The 26,467-nt window shown below is 40.7% G+C and overlaps 1 protein-coding gene across 3 annotated transcripts in view; it reads right to left on the bottom strand.

Moving 5' to 3' along the window:
- Positions 1 to 26,467, bottom strand: part of DCLK1 (doublecortin like kinase 1) — a 348,042-nt gene that overhangs the window by 153,445 nt on the left and 168,130 nt on the right. For all 3 annotated transcript variants that reach the window (XM_034758612.1, XM_034758613.1, XM_034758615.1), the window contains exon 4: positions 4,417 to 4,516. In XM_034758612.1, coding sequence (XP_034614503.1) covers positions 4,417 to 4,516 — 100 coding nt within the window. The remainder of the gene's footprint in view (positions 1 to 4,416; positions 4,517 to 26,467) is intronic.

Raw genomic sequence — 26,467 nt, 5'->3', positions numbered from 1 at the left:
TTCATCAGGCAATTTTCATCAGCAAACCTGGTAATTTGGGGCTCGAAAGAAGAGTTCCTAAAACAGTGAACTATTCATGTTCCTACCACAAAGATGACTACGGCTATATTCTAAGGTATCAGCAGGAGCGGCGCCAGGGTTTTTGGCGCCCTAGGCGGGGGTTCTTCCGCGCTCCCGGTCATCGTCGTCAATTCTGTGGTGGGGGTGGGGGGTCCTTCCGCGCTCCCAGTCTTCGGGGCACTTCGGCGGCGAGTCCCGGAGCGAGTGAAGGATCTGCCGCAGAATTGCCGCCGAAGACCCAGAGCGCGGAAGAACCCCCCGCCGCCGAATTGCCGCTGAGGGCGGCAAAATGCCGTGCCCCCCCCCCCCCCAAATCCTGGTGCCCTAGGCAACCGCTTAGGTCGCCTAAATGGAAGCGCCGGCCCTGGGTATCAGACACTTGGAATTGGAAAGGCTAATGAGGGTTGGAGAACTGAGGAAGTTTCTTATTTGCTTGATAATCTGACTGAAGTTGAGTCTACTTCATTGATAATCCCTTTTTTCTTTGATCATTGCCACACAAAAAGAGTCCTGAACTAGGAGATTTTAGTGCATATATTCTATGTTAATGTTTTGCAGTCACAAGATGACACCCTGTGTGTACAGGACCTTGGGAAAGCCAAGACAATGCACAGTTATTTGACCTTTTTGCCAGTTGTTATATAATCCGATTGCCAGCAAACAACCAACTTCAGAAACAAGGTCAATACAGCTCCTTGACTGAAGTACCTGGGCCTCCCACATAGCAGCTACTACAGCTTTCATATGAGATTAAAACAAGTAAGGGAAACATTGAGCTAAGGATGGGCATTTTTCCTAATAAAATAGGAATAAAAGTAAGTAGAACATTAATGTTCAAAAAAGCTTTGCCTATTAATTTCCCACCCTCCACTTTTAGTTCCTCTTCACTTCCTTTTTTCAGGCCAAATTAACACAAGTGTAGTTATTATGATCTGGCTGTAATCAGGAAGTACCAGAGATGTAGTGAAAAAACCTCTCCAGTGCATCATCAGAGATCTACAACCTATCCTGAAAGATGATCCTTTACTCTCACAGATCTTGGGAGACAGACCTGTCCTCGCTTACAGACAACCCCCCAACCTAAAGCAAATACTCACCAGCAACCACACATCACTGAACAAAAACACTGACCCAGGAACCTATCCTTGTAACAAAGCCCGATGCCAACTCTGTCCACATATCTATTCAAGTGACATCATCATAGGACCTAATCACATTAGCCATACCATTGGGCTCGTTCACCTGCACATCTACCAATGTGATATATGCCATCATGTGCCAGCAATGCCCCTCTGCCATGTACATTGGCCAAACCGGACAGTCTCTCCGCAAAAGAATTAATGGACACAAATCTGACATCAGGAATCAAAATACTCAAAAACCAGTGGGAGAACACTTTAACCTGTCTGGTCATTCAGTGACAGACCTGCGGATGGCTATCTTACAACAGAAAAACTTCAAAAACAGACTCCAACGAGAGACAGCTGAGCTGGAATTGATATGCAAACTAGATACAATCAACTCAGGATTGAATAAGGACTGGGAATGGCTGAGCCATTACAAACATTGAATCTATCTCCCCTTGTAAGTATTCTCACACTTCTTATCAAACTGTCTGTACTGGGCTATCTTGATTATCACTTCAAAAGTTTTTTTCTCTTACTTAATTGGCCTCTCAGAGTTGGTAAGACAACTCCCACCTGTTCATGCTCTCTGTATGTGTGTGTATATATATATATATATATATATATATATATCTCCTCAATATATGTTTCACTCTATATGCATCCGAAGAAGTGGGCTGTAGTCCAAGAAAGATTATGCTCTAATAAATGTGTTAGTCTCTAAGGTGCCACAAGTACTCCTGTTCTTTTTACGGATACAGACTAACACGGCTGCTACTCTAAAATCAATCATTGCTAACAATCTTAATGCAACTCAGACTTTTGATAAATAATTTTTGCACTGTTTCAAAACAAACTTTTTGGAAAGCTCATTTATTTAATTTGTAACAGCTTGAGAGCCCTAGGGAGATTAATGTCTGGGAAATGTGGGTGGGTGTGTCAGCCATCAACTGTAGGCTACTTGGGCAAATTCAGCATAGTAAAAACCTAAGAAAAAATGCTGAACTAATTAAGTGGCTGCAAAACTTCACACCCTGCAATGAAACAGAAATGTATTTTGGGGTCAGATTTTATTATGTTTACTAATTCCTAACATAAAAATTGTGACTGTTCATTGAAGCTCTCTATATTGGAGAATCAAACACAGTGCCCCACTCTGGTAAACTCCCACAAGCAGGTGACGATTTACAGATCATTTTTATTTTGTCCCTAGACAATAAAGGTTTAAGTGTAAATGTTCCAAAAACACACACTACATCCTTGCAGACAGGATGCTATGTAAGGCAAATTGAACTAGAGAGAGTCAGGCCAAGGCGACACTTTGATAGGAGACCTCCAGAAAATATCTACATGAAGGAGTTTGGGCATGTAGCTGCCACTTTTCCCTCCAAGTCAGATCTGTACAAAGGCCACAGCGTGGTGCTAAGAGACACTATGCAGCTGCAGATAAGACAAAATGGAGGTCCTGGTCATTAAAGATCACTTGAATCTCTTCACATGAGTAAGCAGTGCTAACGTTGCCCGTCCTGGCTACATTCCAGCTTGGGCATCTGTATTGCTGCCTACTAAATTTCCCTTGCATCTTCAACTCCTGTCCTAAATTTGTCTGTTGTTGTTCAACAGTTACCATACTGCACCTCAGAGGAGGCTACAGTACATGTCCATGTGGGACGGACTAACTCTTGTGTAAAATGTTCACATTAAGTCTATAATGAAAGGTTCTATACAGATGTAAGGCGTGTGTATGCGAGTGCACGCATGCACTTCAGAATGTTACTTTCCTTGCTTACCAGTATGTATTAACTATTTTTTCCATTCACATCTCCCAGCTTATAATATAGGTACTGAAAAAGGACTTTTCCCCACCCTCCAAAAGCTCATAAGTCTGGATCCAGATAAGCCCAAAAAAAACCCTCCAAACCTTCCAATTCAATAGGTCCGACAAATACAATTGCATTTTCTATTATATGTTGAATATAAAGATCAGAAAGTAGTGATCTTTAACCATATCTAAAATGACTATCTGTGCATTTCTCCTTATTCTAAGCAAAGGACTGTCCTGTAAGACTCAGACATTATGTTATAAATTATTTAAAGGGGGAAAAAGGTGATGAAGATAGGTATATCTCCATATGTCATATCTCCTAGAACTGGAAGGGACCCCGGAAGGTCATCAAGTCCAGCCCCCTGCCTTCACTAGCAGGACCAAGTACTGATTTTGCCCCAGACCCCTAAGTGGCCCCCTCAAGGACTGAACTCAGAACCCTAGGTTTAACAGGCCAATGCTCAAACCACTGAGCTATCCCTCTCCCCAAGATACATTCATCCAGCTGCTGAGGAAAAAATCTGGACAAGGAGAGGGAAAAACAAGCCCTTTGGTTGGTGCCTGATCTACATCACAAATGAATGAGATAATTTGCAGCCCCCCCCCCCCTTTTTTTTTTTTTTTTGCCTTATGCACAAGACAACTTGCGGTTTGTTGGCTGCCACTCATGGTCCAGCACTTAGAAACATCCTTTAATATAGGGTAGGCAAGTTCAGACCAGAAACATGTTTTCCTCTAAGGTCTATTTGCTCTAGTGAAGTTACGCAATCAGACTCCGAGAGGCTTTACATAGAACACAGATTTCATTTAGTTTTCTATGGGGAGTTTGTCTTAATTTATCATTATTAACTGGCTTCCATATACAACATAGCTTCTTTTTTTCATGCTACTCCTGGGGTGTTACCAAAATCCAGATTCCAAAGATTTACATGGGAGGGGTTGGGAGGAAAGCACTTACTGGGATTGGGAGGAAGAGAGACAATTTTAAGCAATTGTGTGATGTCAAACTAGAATAAGTGTACATGGGAGATAAGCCAAGAAGGACCGGTAGAAGATCTATGACCATTCAAATTTGATTTAAAATAAAGACCATATAAAATAGGAGTTTAGCCATTCACACAACCCCCGTTTCCTATAAAAAATACTATGAACTTGATTTTATATAGGAATTTGTTGTGAGTTAGCTGATAATAGGCCCTTATTAATCTCATCATAAACTTTCAGTTATTTTTGTTTTCTGTATTAGAAATCAAAATTAAAGAACAGACATCCTGATTTTGTATCTAAAACTAGTATTATAGTCTGATCTGACACCATTTTGGCCTTATTTTACAGGCTAAATAAGATCTGGAAAGCTGCCCCATACTTTAATAGTGTGTCTTTTTTTAAAATGTGCTATTTTCTTACCACTTTCATCTAGCAAGAAATCATCCTGGTAACGGAACTTTTCTGGTCCACATGCAATAAAAATGTCATCTTCACCAAAGAAATCCTGAAGGCACATCACCTGCAAAGGAAAAGGAAAGGAATACATTCAACATGGGATCTTTCATAATAATAATTATAACAATAAATTCCTCCAAGTCTATAGCGGCATGAACACTCTTCAAGTCTAATGAAATCAACAGAGATTCTTCTTCAGAGAAATTTCAAAGCAGTGCTTTGACCATCTGTTATGAGTAAGAAACATTTTTATGGACACTTCTGGAAGAGAGATCTAAAGAAGATAGAATGATGTAAATGTCACATTTACTAAAAGATGTATCACTATGGTATGAGGTTAGAGCCTTCTGTTTACATATGAGGTTGCATTCAGTAGCTACCGGATAATTAATTTACTTTTACAGTTCACATTTATATTCTTTGACAGCAGGTATATCAGCTAACAGTTTTGCAGGCAAAATTTGCTGTGGCTATTTCAACAAAAGCTGTGTGACAATGAAGATATGCCTTGTCAGTTTCTCCAGGCGAACTGAAAAGGGGGAAAACCCCATTTTAAGCAGTTACATATTCTCTGCCACTATCCCCTTCACCTCCTCCAAACAGCAACCCATAGAAATGTGAACCACCTTCTAGCAGGCATACCTCTGAGCAATCAAGTCAGTACCAGCCAGGAATTTGACTTCGTGTTGTGCAAAAGATTAAAAAAAAAAAAGGCAAGCTGATATAGAAAGTCAAAATTGGGGTAGGGTAGATTAGTGTTCATAGCTGAGATCTCCTTACCCAAGCCATATTTCATTATATTCACTCTTAACTTCGTTTTAAATAAAAGGTTTAATTTTTCCATTCTCTACAATTATTTCACTAACCATCCAGCAAAAGATTGGCAATGTTCCCAAGTTCTGTCTTTTGGCCTTTTTGATCCTGTTTTGACAACTTCTAAAAACAAATTAGAACTCTAACTACCTTTTAAAAAACAAAGGGCACAGTGTGAATTATATAGATTAGCTTAGAGAAGAGCTTTTAAAGTTATATTACTTGTAATATCCTTTTAGGAACTTCAGCATCATTACCCCCTGGTGATTTTATTCTTTTTGATGTGGTAAACAATGATATTCTTTCTGGCTGCCCCACATCTGGCAAAGAATGTGGGACCACATTTTTTTAAATTTTTCTTTATACAATACCTTACAACTAAATATTTTTGTACCGACATCTGGACAGAAGACTTCTATGAAAAGTGTTCGTTCATCCAGTCAGCTGCACTGCCAGCAGAGGGAGCAGACTCACTTTTTATGAGTTCCATAATAATATGGGAGAGCAGGTGAATTCAGAATGACAAGATTGGAAGAGGACCAATGGTGGAAATAGGAGCTGTAATGGTTATCAAGAGAGGAGAGCTGCCCCACTGAACCACATCATCTTGCCATGCAAAGCAGGAAACCCCTGTCTTCAGTGTCTACTGCATTAAAAGATCCCTACATGACCAAATTAACCTCTGAGGGTGGGAAGGTTTCTGAAGGGACTGTTGTTCTTGTTTTTAGCAGATTGCAAAAGAACATTAATGACTGGAAAGCCAATGGTTATACATCTGTCATGCAGAACCATGATATCATACCCCATGGGGAAAGTTCAAAAGGCTTGGGGATTTTGGAAAGGTAACAGTCTATATACATGGAGAATCTTAAAAACAGATGGATAGCTATACACCTTTTGACCATGCTTGCCAGATTTGTGACATAGAATGCTTCAGGCTAGATCAGAAGCAGACAAAAAAGGGGTGATTGAGATGCAGTAGTTTGGATCTCTCCACTGACTTGCCACTTAAGCAGAGTAGACAATTCACATTTTTTGTCCTTATCTTCAAGTTCTTACAACTGCATTTCTATCTAAGGGTACATCTACACTACAGGGGGGAGTCGATTTAAGATACGCAAATTCAGCTACGTGAATAGCGTAGCTGAATTCGACGTATCGCAGCCGACTTACCCCGCTGTGAGGACAGCGGCAAAATCGACTTCTGCGGCTTTCTGTCGGCGGCGCTTACTCCCACCTCCGCTGGTGGAGTAAGAGCGCCGATTCGGGGATTGATTGTCGCGTCCCAACGGGACGCGATAAATCGATCCCCGAGAGGTCGATTTCTATCCGCCAATTCAGGCGGGTAGTGTAGACCTAGCCTAAGTTTTCATACCACACCCATCACCTTGGCATTGGAGCACTAGCCTACATGTACAATCTAACCTCTTATTGTGTTCCCCCCTCAATGTATACTCCACCAATGATGCAAGCCTCAAATACCCCTTTTGTCATTTCTTCCTACTTCCCAACTCTATGCTTTTCTTCACACTGCCCCCATTCATGGCACACCCTTCCTAAAAAAATCTGCAAAACCTCAACCCTCTCTTCAGTCAAGTTCCATTTAAAGCACTCATCCTTGCCGCAATATTCACAAACGTACTGAGTTTTAGAACTTCATTTAAGAAGTGTCAGTAGTCTATTCCCACCTTGTTTCCTGAGTGTGTGTCTTCTAAGTTTTAAGGTTTTTTGGCAGACTTTACTTGTGTGTTTTGTACAGCCCTAAGCACAGTTGCAGACTTTAGCAAATAAGTAATAGTAATCAGAAACCTGTTCACTTGGAGTTTGTCTATACACAAAGTTGCACTGCTTTTACTGCAGGTATGATTTAAAATCACATTTAGTTAATGCATAAAGCTAAATGGAACTTCTAAAAAACCATTTAAATCGATTTTAAACCATGTTTAACTGATGTCTATTAGGAGCCAAATTAAGCTAAAAATAAAATAAGCCACTCAGCTTAAGTAATGCCTTGGCTAAGCTTCATAGGCCAAGATCCAGCCCAACCTACAGCTTTCAAGTGCTGTCTATATACAGTTGTTTTTAGAGCACTAGCATGAGCTTCCCTAACCCAAGACCATTCACCCGAAATGGAAGGCTTGCTCCAAAATTCTGTAGACAAACCCTAAGAAGTCTGGTGACATTCACTTTGCTGAATGATTGCCAGTACCATGTAATGCATTAGGATGGTAAAATTGTAACTGTTTCCATTGTCTGCTCTTGAATAATCCTAACACATTCAGAGATAGAAGAGACCTCTTATGTCTTCTTGTTCATCCCCCCAGCCAGTGCAAGATTGCTCCCTAAAGTATATTTTTCAGTAGTTTAGTTATAAATGAGTCAACAGATAGGACTTCCCTTGAGAGACTATGCCAGAGAAAGATAAACAAAGTGATCAGCTGTTACACATCCGGAGTGGTTTCTTGGCTTTGTTTGAATCAGAGTAATCAGCCTGCCCCTGGCTCCTTTTACAGGTCATTACTGTGAAAGGAGGTGCCCAGCCATACTGACAATGCTTCCAAAAAGTGTTACGTCAAACACTAAAATGCAAATTTTAAAGCAGTCTCTGCCTGCTGTCTTCAAAGTGGACCACGGGAGAATACAGAAAGGCAGCTCCTCTTTAAAGAAAGAGAATCAATCAGACTTCAACTGAAATTCACAGAGCAGTGTATTTGAATAATTCTCTCAAATCTGAGGAAAGTATACTTCCCTCCCTATTGTCTTTGGCTCAGAGTCTGTTATTCATGCCCACTTCATTAATCTGCCATTACGCACACCTCATCCCTGGAGATCAGGCTGTTTATGGAAAATAAAATTTGCCATTAACATTTATAGACTTCCTTTCCAATGTTCCGGTCCAAGTTATCTTACAAGGCGAAGATTTAGACAAAAGGCATTAGAAGGTATCTGCTGTTTACACATTTCAAAAGCAGGACCGCATAGAATTCATTCTTTTCTGTTGGAATGAAATCTCCATGGTGACAATTGCATCATCAAGCTGTGAAAGCCTTTCAGCAAAGCAGCGTTTTTATAATGAGATTCTCTTTACAAGAGTGCCCTCTGTAAACGAACAGAAGATGTTACTATAGGCACCGTTTGGTTCAAAACGGCCAAAGCTACATAGCAATTGTGTCTTTACCAGATGCTTGTGGTGTCACATATTAGCCTAATGCCTCAGAAACAAGTAAACAATCTCGCATCTCACATTATTATATCAGCACAAGTCACCATCATTATAATCAAGAGTGTCAGACCTGTGAATTTCTCTACTGAAAAGCCAAAATGTCCTGGTATCCTGCTGCCAATGAGATGTAATCAAGCCTCCACCCCCTCAATCGTGCATTTAACTGGGCACTGCTGTACCAGAGGAGTACAATTCTTCCTGATCCCACCGTTGAACTGTTTGTGCCCTGAATCAGGACGACAGAGCTCATTCATGCAATTATTAATTTTAATAGCTGTTCACATCAATAACTGGCATGTTCCTCAACCTCCATTTTGTGCTGCTGATAACTCACATGTTACTTTCTTTTGTTCAGTGAGGAGTCTTTTCTGAGGAGAGGAAGTCTTCTCCACACTATACCTCGTGCCAGGCTATAATCCCCTACTCGGTCTTTCTGTTGTTGAATTATAGAACACTGTTCCATATTTTTTAAAAAGAGGGAACTTCAGGTGAGATCATGCTTTCTGTAAACAAGTTTGATTTATGATTAATCATGTTTTAAAACTTTCACATCAGCCCTCTAAAGTTTACATCTTTTAAATCCAAGGTAGAGGAGAAGCTGTCAGAAATGTGGGCACTACAAGATACTGTAGGTACCATCCACTGAGCCTGCTACATGAAGCAGGACCTGGATGAAGAGGTTTTTTTTTTTTTTTGGGGGGGGGGGGAGGGGAAGGAGAGGAAAGAAGGGTATCTTGCCAAATATAGTACTCCTCCCCTGTCCTCTCCTCTCCCCCCCCCCCCCTCGCAAGTTGTTGTCATCATATGGAGTTATCTGTGAACATTGGAGTTTTAAAACTGCTATTAGGGCTGTCTTGTGAAAGGCCCCTCTCATTAAAATAAAGCTTGAACTGGCAGTTAATCAGACATCACTACTGCGTCACGGTAAGCAGCAAGGAACAAATGGCACCTATTCACACCCAAAAGTTCTCCCAAAGAGAGGTTAGCTTACTTCAACAGCTGCACTGTCTGCAGCTGCACCAATGCACTACTGCATTGACCGAATACATGGCTCAAGATGACATGAGCTATCACATGAAAAATGAGCTGTACAGGGACTGTGAAATCTTGGGGCCTGGTCTGGAACAGACTTCTGATTTATTTCACTGGATTTGCTTCTCCTTATGGATCAAATTTAACTTTTGTCCTCTCTCAAAGTCTTGACATCATACTGTCCCTCCCCACCCTATTTCATCTCCTATAACTCCGATGTTCAAGCCCTGCACTCCGCTAAAATTTTATTTCCCTTTGCACTGTTCATTTAATAAAGTCTCTGGTACTGGCTCCTATGCCTGGAATGTCCTCTCTAACTCTGTACACCATGCTACCTTCCTTTTCTTCCTTCAGTTCCCTACTCAAAACTCACCTCTTCCCATCTTTGTTTTGTCTTCAAGACACCATAATTTTCCCCATCCTACGAGAATCTCAACCCCCCATTCTAGCATCCTCTCTCTCTCTCCACATATCCAAGATCCTTCAGAATACTGTCCCTCAGACTCAGACTTTAAGGTCAGATGGGACCATCATGATCATCTAGTCTGACCTCTTGCACATTTCAGGATGTCTCTACATCCTCACCACAACTATCTACTCTTATATTCTTATAACTTTTTTATCCCCATAGTATCAGAGAGTCTACTAGAGATCACCAAATACAAGAACTCTTCTTGGCTCTCTGGAGTCTACTTTCCAACTCATTCACCCCAGTCACAGAACTCACAGAAGGCAATAGCAATCTCTTCCTGACACTCCTCTTCTCCATCCTCAAATAGTGTATCCCAATTTGACACAGTTGATCATAGCTCCTCCTTGAAATTCTCTTCTCTCTAGTTTTAATGGTTCTCCCACCAGCTCACACTGCTCCTTCAGTGCACCTTTGGCATTTCCAGTTTCACTTACCCCATTCTGTCAGTTTCACGGGGTTTTGTCCTTGGCCCCTTCATCTCCTTCCATGGTGAGCTCATTCATTTTAATGGCTTCAACTATCATCCCCATATCAAATATAGGCTTCTTCATTCATATTCACATCTGCAACAGTCTCTCTTCTTTCATATACTATTGCCAATGAAAAAATTCACAGTGGCAAAACCAGAACTCTTAGTCTTCTCTCCTTCCACTAAATTATACCTTTTCCATCAAGGTAGATAACTCCACCAGCCTCATTGTTTCCAAAGCCCATAATCTCAGCACATTCCTCTTTCTTTCAGTCCTCATTTAGGTAGTTGCTATGTCTTGTCACTTCTTCCTCTTGAGAGGGTCTCAGGCAACCGTCTTTTCCTTTCAACTTCCTGCCATTGAAACATTTCAGTTTTGCTGGAAATTTTTATTTTCTGTCTGAATATCATTTCCAGCTTAATGGATCCCCCGACTCCTCACCAGCCCAGGTTTCCAGGCTTCACAGCTCTGGGGCAGTGCGTGGCAAATGGACTACTGCAGAGCTAGGGCTCCCAGGCTGGCCAGAAGCCCTAGCTCCCAAGCTTCTAGGCTCCCCAAGCTGACCAGTTTCCCAACTGATGTGCTGCTGGGATTCTAGGCAGCCTACAACATTTTGTACAAAATGTTTCTTCATCCTTTTTACAAAATTTTAGAATTCCCATTAATGGGAAATTTCAGTTTTTCATTCAGTTTCAGAACATTAGCTTTGAAGTTTTAGAATTCCACTTTTCAGCCAACTCTAGCTTGTCTGTCGGTCTATCCTTTGATTTTGAACTTCTCGTGACTTGGACTATCCCTTATAGAACAGCTGGAAAGCATCATGTGTAACAAATAAATAATAAACCCTGTGCAAAGAGCCATACATACGTGTAGCTCTAGTCACAAATAGGGCCAGATACAAAACCTACTGAAGTCAGCAGAAAAATTCTTTACTTTAATAGATTTTGTATCAGACCTACGATAGCAACTCCACTACAAGTTGGTATCTCAGATCTGTTTTGTTAACCAGGTTTATAAAAAACAGAGCAACCAACACAACTTCCTCATGAACACATGCTTATGGACCAAGTTCAGGACTGCCACAATTTCTAAAAACTGTTTTGGTCTAGGAATAAGAAGATAGAATCTTCAATATCTAGGAATCTAGCCTGATAGAAATGTAGGATTCTCTCTAATCACTAATCTATTACCAGGCACTCTCTTTTTACACCAAATATGCAGTGCATGCTTTTACACTGCCATTAAAGGAAAAGCAAATTCACAGTAAAGAAAACCACAGACAATCCTGTTCATAAAAGTCTTACAAATGGACCACTAAACATTTCCCCTTGATAATGAACCATTTGGCCATGTCGGTCATGGGTTTCCTCTACACTGGAGGAAACTAAACCCAGGCTAAATGCCATAAAATATGATCATTTTAATCCCACGACACAATTAATCAGCATGTGGTTGTGAATGAAATTTCACATACAAGAACAAAGGTTGCAATGGGATGAAGAAGTAGGAGAAAATACCACTTGGACTTGACATAAGTTATTGCAGTTATGAGGATGGTATTTCAGTACAATCAGGTTTTAAGGTATAGCAATTCTAACAACAAAAGAGATTATAAATAGGCCCAAATAAATGCATCTGAGTGTCTGGTATTCAATTACATGCAGATTAATTTTCCTTTGCCAGATTCACACATTTCTTCTGTTTCAAGTGCAGCGCAGTACTGCCATTTGGTGGCCAGACACACAAAGTACTGACGAAAATGCCTATGGGACCTAGTGGTTCTCTTATAGCTTTTCCAATCAAGACAATTTTAACGATGATCAACAGGACACACTTACTCTAATTACGAGGAAGTTTAATTATACTCATATGTGGTTGTTTTAAAAAGGAGGTTTCTTATTACTTTGGGGTAAGGCTCACAGATGGCACTTAAATAATTTAAAAGATTAAGACAGGGATAGTTTTCAAACCAGTTCCAGCAGCACTATTTTACATCGCACAGCTCCATGGATTTTTGTTGTTTTATTTTACTAGAAGATTAAAGAAATGTTGTAAAAATGTATGGGTTTCAGGACATGGTAGCTTGAAATATATATACACCTTTACAAAAGGCTATTTTTCCTATTAGAAATAAGTGCAATAATATCATTTCACGGGGTAAGGGGGAAGAGGAGGGGTTGGGGTTTTTTGTTTTGTTCTGGAATTCTAGAACTTGAGACAAAGGAAAAGAAGTTCAAGCATAGCAAAGTACTCTATACTTAATATAGGTTCTTTATAACAAACAACAACAACAGAACCCCAAACATCTGGTTCAGCCAATCATACCAGTGCTCTCTGGGCCAGCGCAATGTTTATTTTTATGTATTTATTAACTTAATCCATCCTTCCCCTGCTGCGGCCTCGAGTACACAGGTACCTGCCTCAGAGCATCTGATTAACTATCCTTACAGCTGTCAATATATCTTTTAAAAGTAAACGCTGGTAGCAGCAAAAGTGGGTCAAGAGTGCCTGTGTGAGAGAAAAAATATCTGTGTTGAATGAAAAGGAGGAAAAAAAAAAAAGCCTAGGCAATTTTTTAGACTCCTTTGTTGAACAGCAGAGTGATATTTAGTTTGTAATTTAAGTGGGTTTACAAATGAAACTGCAATTTTTCAGAATTTTGGATCTAATATTCCTCATACTAGCATGCCAGATGTATCTAGACATGAAAATCAATAGCTTAGTTTCGTTTGCACATCACACTGCTGAACATGTATTGAATTTTATTAAAGCAAGTAAGAAGGAACAATCCAGGATTATCATTGTTCATTTTCCACAGGAAACTTCAGCAGATATAATCTGAAACTTCTTCAGTGCATTAAGAGGGGTGGAGAACAATTAGAGAACTGAGCTAGTTTAAAAGAAAAATGGAGTCAAGTACCAAATTTCTGATAATTTATAATAAAAGTTTTTAACAAGAGAATGGAATGCCTTTTTTAAAATGAAGTCTAAGTACTACTTTAGAAAACATTTTGCAGGGTAAACTTTAGTCATATTAGAAGAACCTAGGTATTGTAGCCTGTCATACTTAAATGTATTAAATGAAAACATAAAATTGGCTTGTTTTATAGCAGTATAAACTGTGCTATATTGTGCATCACTAAGCTTTTCTGTTACTTCTGAAGTAGTTTTAATATAATTTCTCCAAAAATTTGTAGGCTTGGGTTTTGTTTATAAAACTTAGAAGTAAGGTGCATGAAAGAGATACAGGCCTCTCAGGCCAGAGGATGTAGTTTGGGAAGCCAGTTACCTCATTCCATGTGTTCTGGGAAAGCGGATGAAGGTCAGAAAAATAACTGACGCTATCATTGGGAGAAAGGAAGATGGTCTTGAGGAGCAGAGAGTGTCTGGGAGAGAGAATAGAAGCCCCTCCCAGACTATTTCTCCTTTTAAGAGCCTGGGGCCAGAATCTTTGTAGAGAGTGGGTGAGTTATTCGACCCAAATGGGGAGGTGATTATTTAATGAAGAGAGTGATTATTTAACTGGGCAGGTGACTCAAAAGGAATCTCCAAGCTCAGTCAAGAAAGGAGCTGCTAAGACTGAGAGGAAAAAAATCAGGACACAGCCACAGGAGAGATGTGAAAACCCTGAACCTGAGGTGAGAGTCTACAGCCCACAGAGATACAGGACTGGAAACACACAGGCCCCAAGGAGGGCTGTGAAGACTCTGAACTTGAGGGAGAGAGTTTACAGATTGGGAGGCCGGGTCAAGAAACACATAGATCCAAGACGGAGGGCTTTGAAACTCAATCTAAAAATGGAAGCTTTTTGGTGGGAAACTGGTTAATTTGAAGAAATTAGCCCCAGAAGTTAGCGAATATTGTTCTAGAAGACTGTGTGTGTAAATAGATTATTCTTGGAACTCTGAGGGAAACTGAGGCCAGATGCCTGCAGGGCCATCCCAGATCAGGATGGGGGGTATTCTGGGACAGCACCTGTCTACAGTGCATACAACCAAATCTTTACCGAAATCTACTTCTTCAATGAATCCCCACATCAGTAAGTATGCTTTATGTTGTTAGAACAGCTTTTAATCAGAAAGTCTTAAATTTTACATAAAGTATATATTATTATTCCCATTTTGCATGGGGAAAGAGAGGTTCAAATAAATATCCAAGGGGCAGATGATGAGTCAGTGTAGTCTGGAATAGAATCTAGGCCTCCTGATTTAGGGTCTAACCTCCAGATGTTACCAAATCCTTCTAAAATCAGAATGCAGCTGTATGCGCTATTCACCATGGTATGAAAGGTCAGAATTATAAATTTATGCAGTTATATAGGAGTATAAAAATTAGAGATGAAGAACCACCATGTCACTAAGTCTATCTCCTGCAAACGGAGGAGGCAGTCCCCTGAAAGCCATTTTAAAAAAATTCTTACACCATGCTTAGTACTCTCTTGATTCAGGGAAATTGTGATGTGATGCAATGCCTCTGTGGAGACAGCAAGCTATAATAAAATGTCAGGCAGTATAGGTTTTGTGAAAGCTTAAAGTTGAATCTACCACTCCTTTTACTTGTGGTGCAAGAATATTTCAACATGGTTTCAAGAAGCACAAGGATTGTGTAATGATCAATAAGTATACAAATAATCTCCCTTTTGAAATGTAACTTTTTCTTCCTTTGAAGACATTTTAATTCTAAAATATTAATGTTCTACTGCAGGCCAACAGCATTTTAATATCTATGACAGAGTTTTCGTGTTAGCTCAGAACGAACAGAGGACTCTAGCAATAGCGTCGCAAACTGCATCTCTTTCAAGCATAATCATTGATAAAAAGAGTATACACCATCACTCAATTATACACAGTCTGGAACTTAAATGAGATGCATGATGCCTTTTGGCTAGATACACATGTTAAGCCAAGTCTCAGTATGCAACACTGGAAAAGGGTGACATGCTTGACTTATAGAAAGCGGAAAAAAGGAAAACAGATGTCAAGGTTTCAACAAGTCATTGTACACTGCAGCTGGAACCCTTACAAAAACAATACAAGCGTGGTGATAATGTAGCATTTCATGTAATAAGGGCAATAAAATAGCAGAAAATGTAAAACCCTGAACTCCAAGGCACCTTCTTCAAATTCCAGAGGGTCAGTTGGGGGCTGAATAATAACAATCCTTTCAATAACCAGATCATATGATCTAATTATTAAGACTTTTAAGCTCCAGAAAAAGTGAAAATTGAGAGCTTCACTTTCTTTTAAATGCAGACTGTAGGCAATAAATCTAAAGTGCAATCCAAAGAGAGATTTAGATGTGCTTGAAGTCACTTAGATTATTTGACAATAGTTTCCATTACTACTGCAGACGTTAACAAGACAGATGGAGAGGGTATAAAATAAATATAAGTATCCATGTAAAGAGGCTGTTATTCCAATGATGGGCTTCCCAGGGTATCAAGCCATGAGGGGAGCACTCAGTGTAGACTAAAGTTCTATCCTGGTTATCTGTGACATTGTCTCACTGCTAAGTGTTATACATTCAGCCATGTCCATTCAAAGAGACTGTTTCCAATAGATGCATTACTAAATGATGAGAATGATGAGCTACTGAGCATAACTGAAATCTGGTGGGATATTCTCAAACTGGGAAGTCAGTATTGTCAATATCAGATAGTTAGACAAAGGGAAAGGAGATGTGGAGGAGTACTGTGCATGTCAGAACTATTTACAATGGTAGTGAGCTACAATTTGACTATTAAAAAAGCAGTACTGAAATTAGATAAAGGGAATGAAAATCAAAAAGAAGAAAACTATAGAGCCCTTCCTCTGTTGGACCATTTATGAGCAGAGGGGAGTGACAATTAGACAATCTTAAATTCTAATTCTAGCTCTGACAGTGCTTCTCTCTTACCCTCAACAAATCACAACTTACCCCCCTCAGTTTCTCCATCTGTAAAGTGGGGAGTGTACGTATGTATGTCACAGGAATGTTGTGAGGATTCTTGTTTCTAAAGTGCACTGAACGTGGAAAGTGCTATATAATGCAAAACCTTATTAAATAGTATATTCACAGAACGCAGTGATACTCTTGGGGCAGCAAGTTCTAAGGAATTAAAAGATCTAGTGAGTAAGACGGGAAGAAGCACAAAAATCCAGAAATGGGACAAGATCACATCACGCAAAATTGACACCATCAAAACAAGACAAAACAGATTAATTCCTCTGAAAAAGAAACAATGCAAGGAAAAAGCTATGGGGAGTATGGCTTTAGGAGGGAATACTCAAACATTTGAGAGTTAAAAAAAAACAGAACATGGAAAGTGCATGGGGGAAGGCAATCAAAATCATAGATACCGTTAATGTTTGAAGGGAAATACAGTCAGCAAAACACAGAATAAAGTTAATATAGTTGCAGGAGCTAAAGGGATTCAAGAGGAGCTCTTCCAAATAAATCAGAAGAAAAAAGTGCTTGGCAGGATGACTCAAAAAATTAATTCCTGTATAACAAACTCCTCTATAACAAGAAAAAAAATGGAGAGATTTTAATATTTAAGTAGTAATTAGTTCATCAGAAAAATAGCTCTTTTCTTAAAAGCAGATAATTTTAAGGGTATAAAGTATATTATTCCAGTTAGTTGCTGGTTAAGAAAAACTTGGGATAGTATGTAATACTATTGCATTCATCATTATGCTGACAATCACATATTATATTATAATCACATATTCACTGATTTTACAAGTGAACAGCATTGCATGCAAGGTTACAAACTACTAGAAAATTCATCATCTTCTACACACTTTCGGATCATTTTAGTAGTAGCTGTAATATAGTTTAGAAGAAAATGTGAGACAGAAATGATGTCACAGGAATTTGGGAGCATCATGGTTAAGGCTATGATTTTGTCACTGAGTTCATGTAAATCATGAATTTGAATAAAGTCAGTGAAATCTTGGAAATGGCTGTAAAAACATATTTGATTAGGCGCTCGAACTAAGTGGCATTTCAAACTAGGCATCTGCCACTATATCTCTGTCAATAGAGGGGAAGACAGTCCAAACCTGAGTGGCACTATTACCCAGTTCACCTAGTTGCAATGCCCAGAGTGGGGAGCTGGCCCCACTGCAGAATGACTGTGGGGTGTGCTTGCTCTCCAACTCCCCTCCTAACCCACAACTTCTGTGACTCATCTTTCCCCCCCCCCCACCTCACACTACAACCATGAAGTTCACTTAAACGTTCCCTGCCAGAATCATAGGCTTAAGCATGGTTCATTCAGGCATAACAGTACATATGTATATTTTCATAGGCATACACCTGCTATCAGAGCAGCATTTCTTATTCAAGCCAGTTGTACCAGGAGTACTAGATATTATGCATATTATGTGCATTTAAAAAAAAATGTCTGCTGCATAATTGGCTTGAAGAAAACTCCAAGATTCTCACCACTCTTGCAGTATGTGTTAAGGTACAACAGCTGGCTAACTAATGGTTTAACTGGAGGTCCTAGCAGTTAGGCAATTCACTATCTGTCCTTGCACAGCTTCAGATTGTTTTGTTTATAAATATTGTCTGTGTTCGGATTCTGTTAGCTACAATCAACACAAGTCTAACCGACCTAAATTCACAGTGATTCACTTGTGTGATCCCTCACCTCTTGGGGAATGATGCGATAAACATGATAAATGTCAGACTACACAATTTAGCAGAATTTGTTGAGTTTGTAATTCATGCAGGCGGTGTGTTCAAGTATACCAGAGAGATAAAGATGGAATTATGGAAAACTTGGCACCATGTTGTGAAAAAAAATTCGTACCAAAAGTAATTTCAACTTTAATATTGCCCTGCTGTGTGTTTTTTAACACAATAATGTGTCTACTAGTCTGGTAAATACTGAAAGCAGCAGTGTGTCTCAGGCACTACATGCTCAATCCTACTTCCATTGAAGTCAAGGGGACTTGCTTCAGGTCCTAACTTCAAAGGTTTTCAGAATGCAACTGAATCTCAGAAAAGGTGATGCCTATAAGCCATGCTGCACTGGGTTGAGATCATGTAAGACATCACAACCTTAGCAGGGTGGCACCTAGACCTTGGTTACACTCGCGGATTCACAGCGCTGCCGCGGCAGCTGCAAGTACTCCACCTCTCCGAGGGGAATAGCTTGCAGCACTGCGAGCGAGCGTGCAGCGCTGCAGGCACTGATTACACTGGCGCTTTACAGTGCTGCACTCGCTGCGCTCAGGGGGGGTGTTTTTTCACACCCCTGAGCGCAGCAAGTGCAGCGCTGTGAATTGCCAGTGTAGCCAAGGCCCTAGTCAGTAACTGGGTCCAAGACATCAAAAGAAAAAACAAAAATGTCACAGCAAGTGGTGAAGGTGATCCAAATAGGTAGCTGTCCTCCTGTAACGAGGTTCCCAGGGTGCAACCTAGACTGTGGGACTGCTGAGCCTTCTGTCCCACCAACCTGGGGTGTCTCTCACAACCTGTGATGCTGTGTCAAGCCACACACCTCTAGCAGGTACTGCTCTTATACAGACATCCACAGGCAGGGACACACCCAACTGAGTTACACGAATGATCTCCCAGCCACTCATGAACCATCAATAGGGAGGCTCCGCCAATTCCCCCCAGCCTTGCACCCCAGAACTCTACCGTCTTGCACTGCTCAGAAGCCTGGCTAGTATAAGTTCATTACCCAGTCCACCCCTCCCTCAATGTGAAAAGAACACACTAGCCTTTGTAAACTGAGCTGAGATTTCCCAAGCACTTCAACCAAAACACAGTTTTGGGTAAAATATAAAACCGATTTATCAACTACAGAAAGTGATTATAAGTAGTAAACATAGAGATCAAAGTTGGTTACCTAAGAAATAAAAATAAATTTGCAGTCTGAATTCTACAAATTAAACAGGATTTGAATCAAGCAGTGTGTCAGCCTGACAGATGGCACAAACATGTCTCAGATCCTCAATACACAGGCTGGGACTCTTTCCCGGCCTGGGACCACCCTCCCCCCGTTCAAAGTCTTTGTCCTCCAGGCGTGTCTCCAGGTGTTGAATTGTGGGGTAGTGAGGCCAAGTGATAGTGTCACTTCCCCTCTTTTACAGTTTCTTCCGGCTTACTGAAAACATCCCTTGCTGTGACCTGGGGATCAGGAAATCCCCATCAGTCAAGCAGTCTCCATTGTATGCGTGTTATCTCTGAGAAGTCTCCATTGTATATAGTTTCTAGGATAGTGGATTCTTTCCTTGATAGATGTTGATGAGCCATTAACCGCTATCTGGCTACTTCATTGTTGTATCTGAAAGGCTGGTTGTGGGTGTTCCCAACCTCAACATATTTCAACACACACACACACACACACACACACACACACACACACAGCAAAACTTCATAACTTCACATAAAATGATAGCACATACAATCCAACAGGATAGTAATATTCAACAGATCAAGACTTTTAAAATGATACCTCAGAAAGCATACTTTGTACAACAGTATTAATTATATGACAATGGTGCATATGAGGGTTCCAGGGTGCTGCTTTGAGAGTTGCTCACCTCCCCGCAGATAGGCTGAACCCAGAACCAGAATAGTTCATGGACACTGATGTTGGAATTCTTGTACAAGAAACAACCATGGGTCTATCCCACTTGTAGTCATTAAAGATCTTTCCACAATAGTACAGAGTTCTCTGGCATCTGGTCAGGATCCTGGAATAACAAACTCCAGGTCAATGGAAGTTTACTTATGTTCTCTGGGGGTGAATAGCAGGTTCAGATGAGAGGCCTGGGGATGAAGTCACAGGAGATAGGAGGCAGCAGAGCAGAATATGGTGAGGCCACTTGCTCTGCTAACTTTGGCACCTTCCCCAGACCTTCTTAAGTCCTGAACAGAGCAGAGCTCCACTTCTCAAATTTTATATTCTTCTAAACTATAGGTTTTTGCAAGCCCTAGTAATAATCACTCCATCAATTCTAGAACTGGAAATGCCAAAGATATAGTTTTACTGATATTGTAGAGGATTTTGCCCTTTACAAAATGGGACCAGACAGCTATCCCCCAGCTGAGTGTGATGATGACCCCTGACTGCAGGAGATCAGAGAGGACTACTTGAAGTAAGCTGTGAACTCAGTCTGGGGGAAGAGACCCAGGAGAGGAGCAAAGGGAGTTTCTTCTCTGGGAAAGGCACAGGGAAGCCAAGCTTGAAGAGACTCACAAAGAACAGGCTAGGATCCAGGTGGGTGGGTGGAGAAAGGCCCTAAGGAGCAGGGAGACTACTAAGGTAAACTGCCACAGTCCCTGAGGAAGGGAGGCAGTGGGGAATTGCTGCTGGGGAAGCAACAGCAGCACAGGAAGAACTCTGCAGTAGGGGCAAAAGCAGAAGAATTTAGAGTAGCCCGTGAGGTGCAGAAGAATTATTAATTTGAATATTTATCTAGATTTATAATTGGACCTTTGTTACCCCAGAAGAAATTTTAAGTGACCTGATCAGATGGCCGGGCCAGATAAGACCCAGACATAGACAGGACCTCATAGGACCACGGAAGTGGCCACCAAGGACATTTGAGGCAAAGACCCCTGCAACATAGCACACTGACACCAGGGGGTACTAGAACAGTAAGAACAATCACTTACAACCAATAATTTTCAGCAAGTCCACCTGTGACTCAGTGGAAGATCTAGGTGCTTGCTTGCCACATACTGCAGAAGCCTCTTGGATTTGGAACGAGTTTTCAATTTCTGTCCTGGAACAGTTATATATGGCTGTATTTTCAAGGCCATGTGCTAAATCTCCAAAGAAGGCAGGGCAATTCAACTGGGTAACATCAAGAATATGAATATTTTAACTGCACCTTATTTACATAGCATCGTAATGTCCAACCGTTCAATCACACCATATTTACTATGTAGCAGAAGAGTAATTACACACTATTACAAGATGACTACATGATTGTTTTTCTCAATGTAAATTAGGTGGTAATTACTTTTTGATCTGCTTACTCTGTAATTACTATGTAGTTGCAATTACTGACAATGTGTAGCCATTTGTAAGATAAATTAAGTCATTTGGACAAGAAATAAATAGACCAAACACTCACCTATCCCTGAAGTCCCCCCTTCCCTTAAATTGGATACATTCCATTCAACTCAAAAAATTCCCATCTACCTCCCTTATCACATTTGTGGACATGGTTCCTTAGCCCTCCTTCCAATGAGATCAGGATCTCCATGTAACCCTCTCTTACCTCTGCAGAAGTCACCAGGGGGCTGCCTGTTTCCCTCTTTTCCAATAAAAAGTATCCTGAGAACATACAAAATCCCTCTCTCCTCACAAGATTAGCAGTTTGGTGTGAATAAACTCTTGGTGGAAACTCAAAGAGAATTGCCCCAGAGCAGCGCTATATTTATAGGAGAGCAAAACCAAGGCACAAAAGATAGGCTGCTGGGTCCTTCTACCTGGCCATACAGGTCAGGAGGAGCAGGAGCTTAGGCATCAGTCTTCCCTTGAAGATGCTAGGGGGACAGCTGTTTAAGCTTCCCCCTCTCAGATCTGACATACTTAGAGAGGGTGAATCTAGGTCTCTTTCCCTCCTCCCGAAAGATTCTAAAACTATTGCTGAGAGGGGGAGGGGTAACAGAGGCATCATGTGCCTCTCTCGTTGGAAGCTTGTCTGCCATCAGAGAGGAGAGAGAGGGGAACTGGAAACCACTGTTTTGTTGAGAAGAGTGTCTTGGAGAGTCTCATGCAACAAGACAACGCTCCAAAGTTTACATTTCAACTGAACCCCCACACACCTTTTGAACTTTCTCATCAGTAATTATTAGGGATGCAAGCAAATATTAATAACTATTACAAAAAATATGGCATCAATTCTTTTTTCAATGTTCCAAGTGTTGTAGGGAAATCTAGACAGAGAGAATGCACTATTTTTAATATTTGTTAAGAGGCTTGGATAGACACAAAACACTAACCATCATGTATCTCTTCATCTTTAACAGCAGCAAAGAGTCCTGTGGCACCTTATAGACTAACAGACATATTGGAGCATGAGCTTTCATGGGTGAATACCCACTTTGGTTGCATCCGAAGAAGGGGGTATTCACCCACGAAAGCTCATGCGCCAATATGTCTGTTAGTCTATAAGGTGCCACAGGACTCTTTGCTGCTTTTACAGATCCAGACTAACACGGCTACCCCTCTGATATTCATCTTTAACATTACTTCACACAACAATAACTGAGACAGAACTGTCACCCTAACTATACACAGCACTGTTGAATTTGCTATAGTGTTACCATGTGTGTTCAGGAAAGTAAATACCTTTTTAAAAATGAAGACTCTTGCCTATATGCTCGGGGTATTACTGATCGCCATATTTGGGGTCGGGAAGGAATTTTCCTCCAGGGTAGATTGGCTGAGCCTCTGGAGGTTTTTCGCCTTCCTCCGCAGCATGGGGCAGGGATCACTAGCAGGAAGGTCTCAGCCGATTGAAGTCACTAAAACACAGGATTGGGGACTTCAACGGCAGAGTCCAGGGAAGGGTCTTGCGGCCTGCAGCATGCAGGGGGTCAGACCAGATGATCATAATGGTCCCTTCTGACCTTAAAGTCTATGAGTCTATGAGTCTATAAATAGTTCCATGACACTTTAAACTGGCCCAACTGGGATGTCACTAAACCTTTAATTATCCCATGTAGATTTCAAATGCTCTATTTTACTGACTCACTATCAATTATATGAAAGACTTGCCCTGTTTCATGTGAACTGATCTTCTGACTTCTAGAACTCAAATATTTAGCGCAGTATGATCTTTCTTGCTGTGATCCTGCATATACACCCATACTGTACATCCAAATATGTGGGAGCGAGAAATCCTTACTTGTCACATGTGGTTTCTAATTTACCATGAACATGAAATGTTGCTATCTACCTAAACAGCCTGTACTCAGTGTTGTAATCTTCTATTTACACACAAGGTGGAGCTGTGGCTTAACAAATGTGTTTCAGTTTTTCAGCTCGCTAAAATGGTAAGAGAATATTACACATCAATCATTTCAAGTTAAATGCCCAAAATGCTGTAAATTATTTAATGAACAAGCCACAACATACAAATACTACAGATCTTTTTAGCACTGCAAAAATTCAATTTGCTGGAGAGGGTAAGTCTCTACGTGAAATAATGAGGACAGGAAGAGAAGAAAAGGAATAATATTCCTCCAGATAATGTTTGAAAAATTGAAACAATCTAGAAGCAATTCACTGACAAATAAGTGACGCAAACTTCTCATTATTTTCCTTCTCCCAATGTGAGTAATCTACACTGTCAACAAATTCTGAGGATCCTCTGATTTGTCATTGCTTTACACTGTCCATCCAAGAAGCCTTGATTTCATAATCAGCACCCTTCTGTCCAGATATGACTAGGAAAAATTATTTTGAAATCCCATCAAGAATTTTTTTCCCCTTCAGTGATTTAATGACGCCCCCCCCCCCCCCCCCCCCAGGAGACGTGCATTGCAGATCTCCAAGCTTGATGACTTTAGAAAAATAAGAAATCTCTTGTTTTCAGACTTTAGGGACCCAAATTTTGCCTGTCTGCCACTCTCACCACTTCCAAATTCCTGAACTTGCTTTTCTAGAAGTTGTACTCATTCATGAGTGATGAGTGGTGATGAGAGATGAGACTCATGAGTCACATTTTTCCTTCACTTCATTCTCTCCTCTTACCCAGTATTTTTAGCTTCTCCTCCCCCTTTCACCTCTTCAAACCCCTATCATTCATTTTTCCTTTTCAAGTTAATCAAGAAGAACATTAAAGTCCCTACCTGCCAGAATGAGCAATGTCTTTGTGAAGCATCTTCTATCTCTATGGTAACATGAGACAAGAAGCACTACAACAAAATACAATAATTATCATGACCTGTGGATATTGATCCAGACACAAATGTGTGAATGAATGAACATGCACCTTGGATGCAGCCAATGAGTAGTCCCACTGGAATCAATATAAGAATCAATATAAGAAATGGTGCCCTGAGGAAGTCAATGGGACCACTGATGTGCTAAAATATAAGCATGTGTTTAAGTGCTTTGTGGGATTAGGGCAAAAGTGCTCATCACATTGCAGAACTGAACCCATAATGCATATTAATATAGAACAGAAAGCAAATAGCCGCAAACCATACTGTTTTAAAAACAGAAAAATCTCCTGGCAGGTACTTGATTTCTCAGTCCATTTGCAAGTGGCTCAGTTCCTCCTCAGAGGACTCTTCCTCAAAGTAAGTTTATATAAATAAAAAATAAAGACAAAATGAAGTGATTTTCTTGCCCCTCATTTGCATGAGACATACCTTAGCACCACAGCTCCTTCCCGTTCTCCCCACATTCTGTGAAAGTAAGTTCTTTATGTAAATCTCAGAACCCTTGCCAGGACCCCAGACTACAAACTTACCTGCCTTAGCGGACTACAATTCCCAGAAATCCCTGAGCTAGCTTTGTTCCTCCATAGTGAGGAGAGAGACAAGTTTAGCCCACGGGGCTCCAACTCCTTCCTAAACCTTGACGGGCTGGCACACATCAACCATATCTAAGGAAAGCAAACCCTTTCAACTTTTCCCTTTTCTCCCCTTCCAAGTTCAGAGCCTTAGTCCTGGTCTATGCTACAAACTTATGACAGTACAACCACGTCACTCAGGGTGTGGGAAATCCACATTCCTGAATGCCACAGTTATACTGACCTAACTTCTCATGTAGACAGCATGATGTTGGGAGGGCTTCTCCCTTCAACACAGCTACTGCCTCTCGGAGAGGTGGAGTAGGTAGCGTCTTCATTAAGCGTTAGAGCAGTCTTCACAAGTGCAGTAAGTGTAGACAAGTCCTACATACCTGGGTGTAGTTAATAAGCTGTTAAGAATCCTGGAACAAATAGATTGGGGCCTTTGTTCTGTACTCATATAAGTGAAACATGGAGCTTGCTATGGATTGGCATATTAAACGAGGTTTCATTATTTGTGTATGTTTGTGTTCTAATAATTAAAAAAACAACGCCCCAGATAGGAAAAAATAAAGCGACCCAGTCATAAGACTGCACCTTTTGCCGCACACCACTCATTTTCCACTAACTGAAGTCTGGAACTAGTCTGGCGAGAACATAGAAATTAGTATTTTCTCTCACATATTCACCTCAGCTACTGAAAAATTGAGCAAGAATTTAATACATTATTAAATGTCTCAACATATTAAATATAGTGAAGGTGGTAGGCCACTGCTACTTTTGAACAATGTGTAGTAGTTTTATAATTGGAATACCATGTTTTCTATTGTGCTGTGCCAATTTTGGATTCTTTAATTTCACAAACAATATCCCACTAGACCAAACATTTGTGCATTTTTGAAAAAACCTGCCCCACTAAAAATATAATGGTGCACTTTTTAGCTCTATACTTTGTTAAATCCGTTTTATAACAAAAGACCTTAAGTTACAGCAATTGGTTACTTTCTTGTTACAGTCTTAAACTGCAGTGTCTTGATAAATAGATGTTTCCATGGAGATGACAAATGAATATTACCCACCCTTGCAATGAGCTTCTGATTTCATCTTGAACCATTAGCTTTCAAACCACAGCTCATTCATTATTCATTTGCAGCAAGGAAATGGCTGAAACTCAGAACATTACAGCAGATTAAAATCTGTGCATGCAGTCTAGAGGAAAATGCATTTACCAGCACACAAAATGAAGAAAACTTATTGGTGTTAAAACAACTCTTTCAGAAGATTTTCTAAATCTCTACACAAATTATTCCTTCAACTAAAGGCATGCATACAGGGCCGGCTCTAGGCACCAGCAAAACAAGCTGGTGCTTGGGGCGGCACATTTTTAGGGGCGGCATGGCCGGCGCCAGAATGCCGCCCCTAAAAATGTGCCCCGGCCACTCTAGCTCACCTCCGCTGCTGCTGCCACGGCGCGCTACTCGCCCTCCCTCCCAGGCTCTCAAACCTGGGAGGGAGGGGGAATAGC

The sequence above is a fragment of the Trachemys scripta genome, chromosome 1 (genome assembly GCF_013100865.1).
Source record: "Trachemys scripta elegans isolate TJP31775 chromosome 1, CAS_Tse_1.0, whole genome shotgun sequence".
In the NCBI taxonomy this organism is placed as follows: Eukaryota; Metazoa; Chordata; order Testudines; family Emydidae; genus Trachemys; species Trachemys scripta.
Note: the sequence above shows the minus strand (reverse complement) of the source record. Positions and strands in the feature narration are given on the sequence as shown.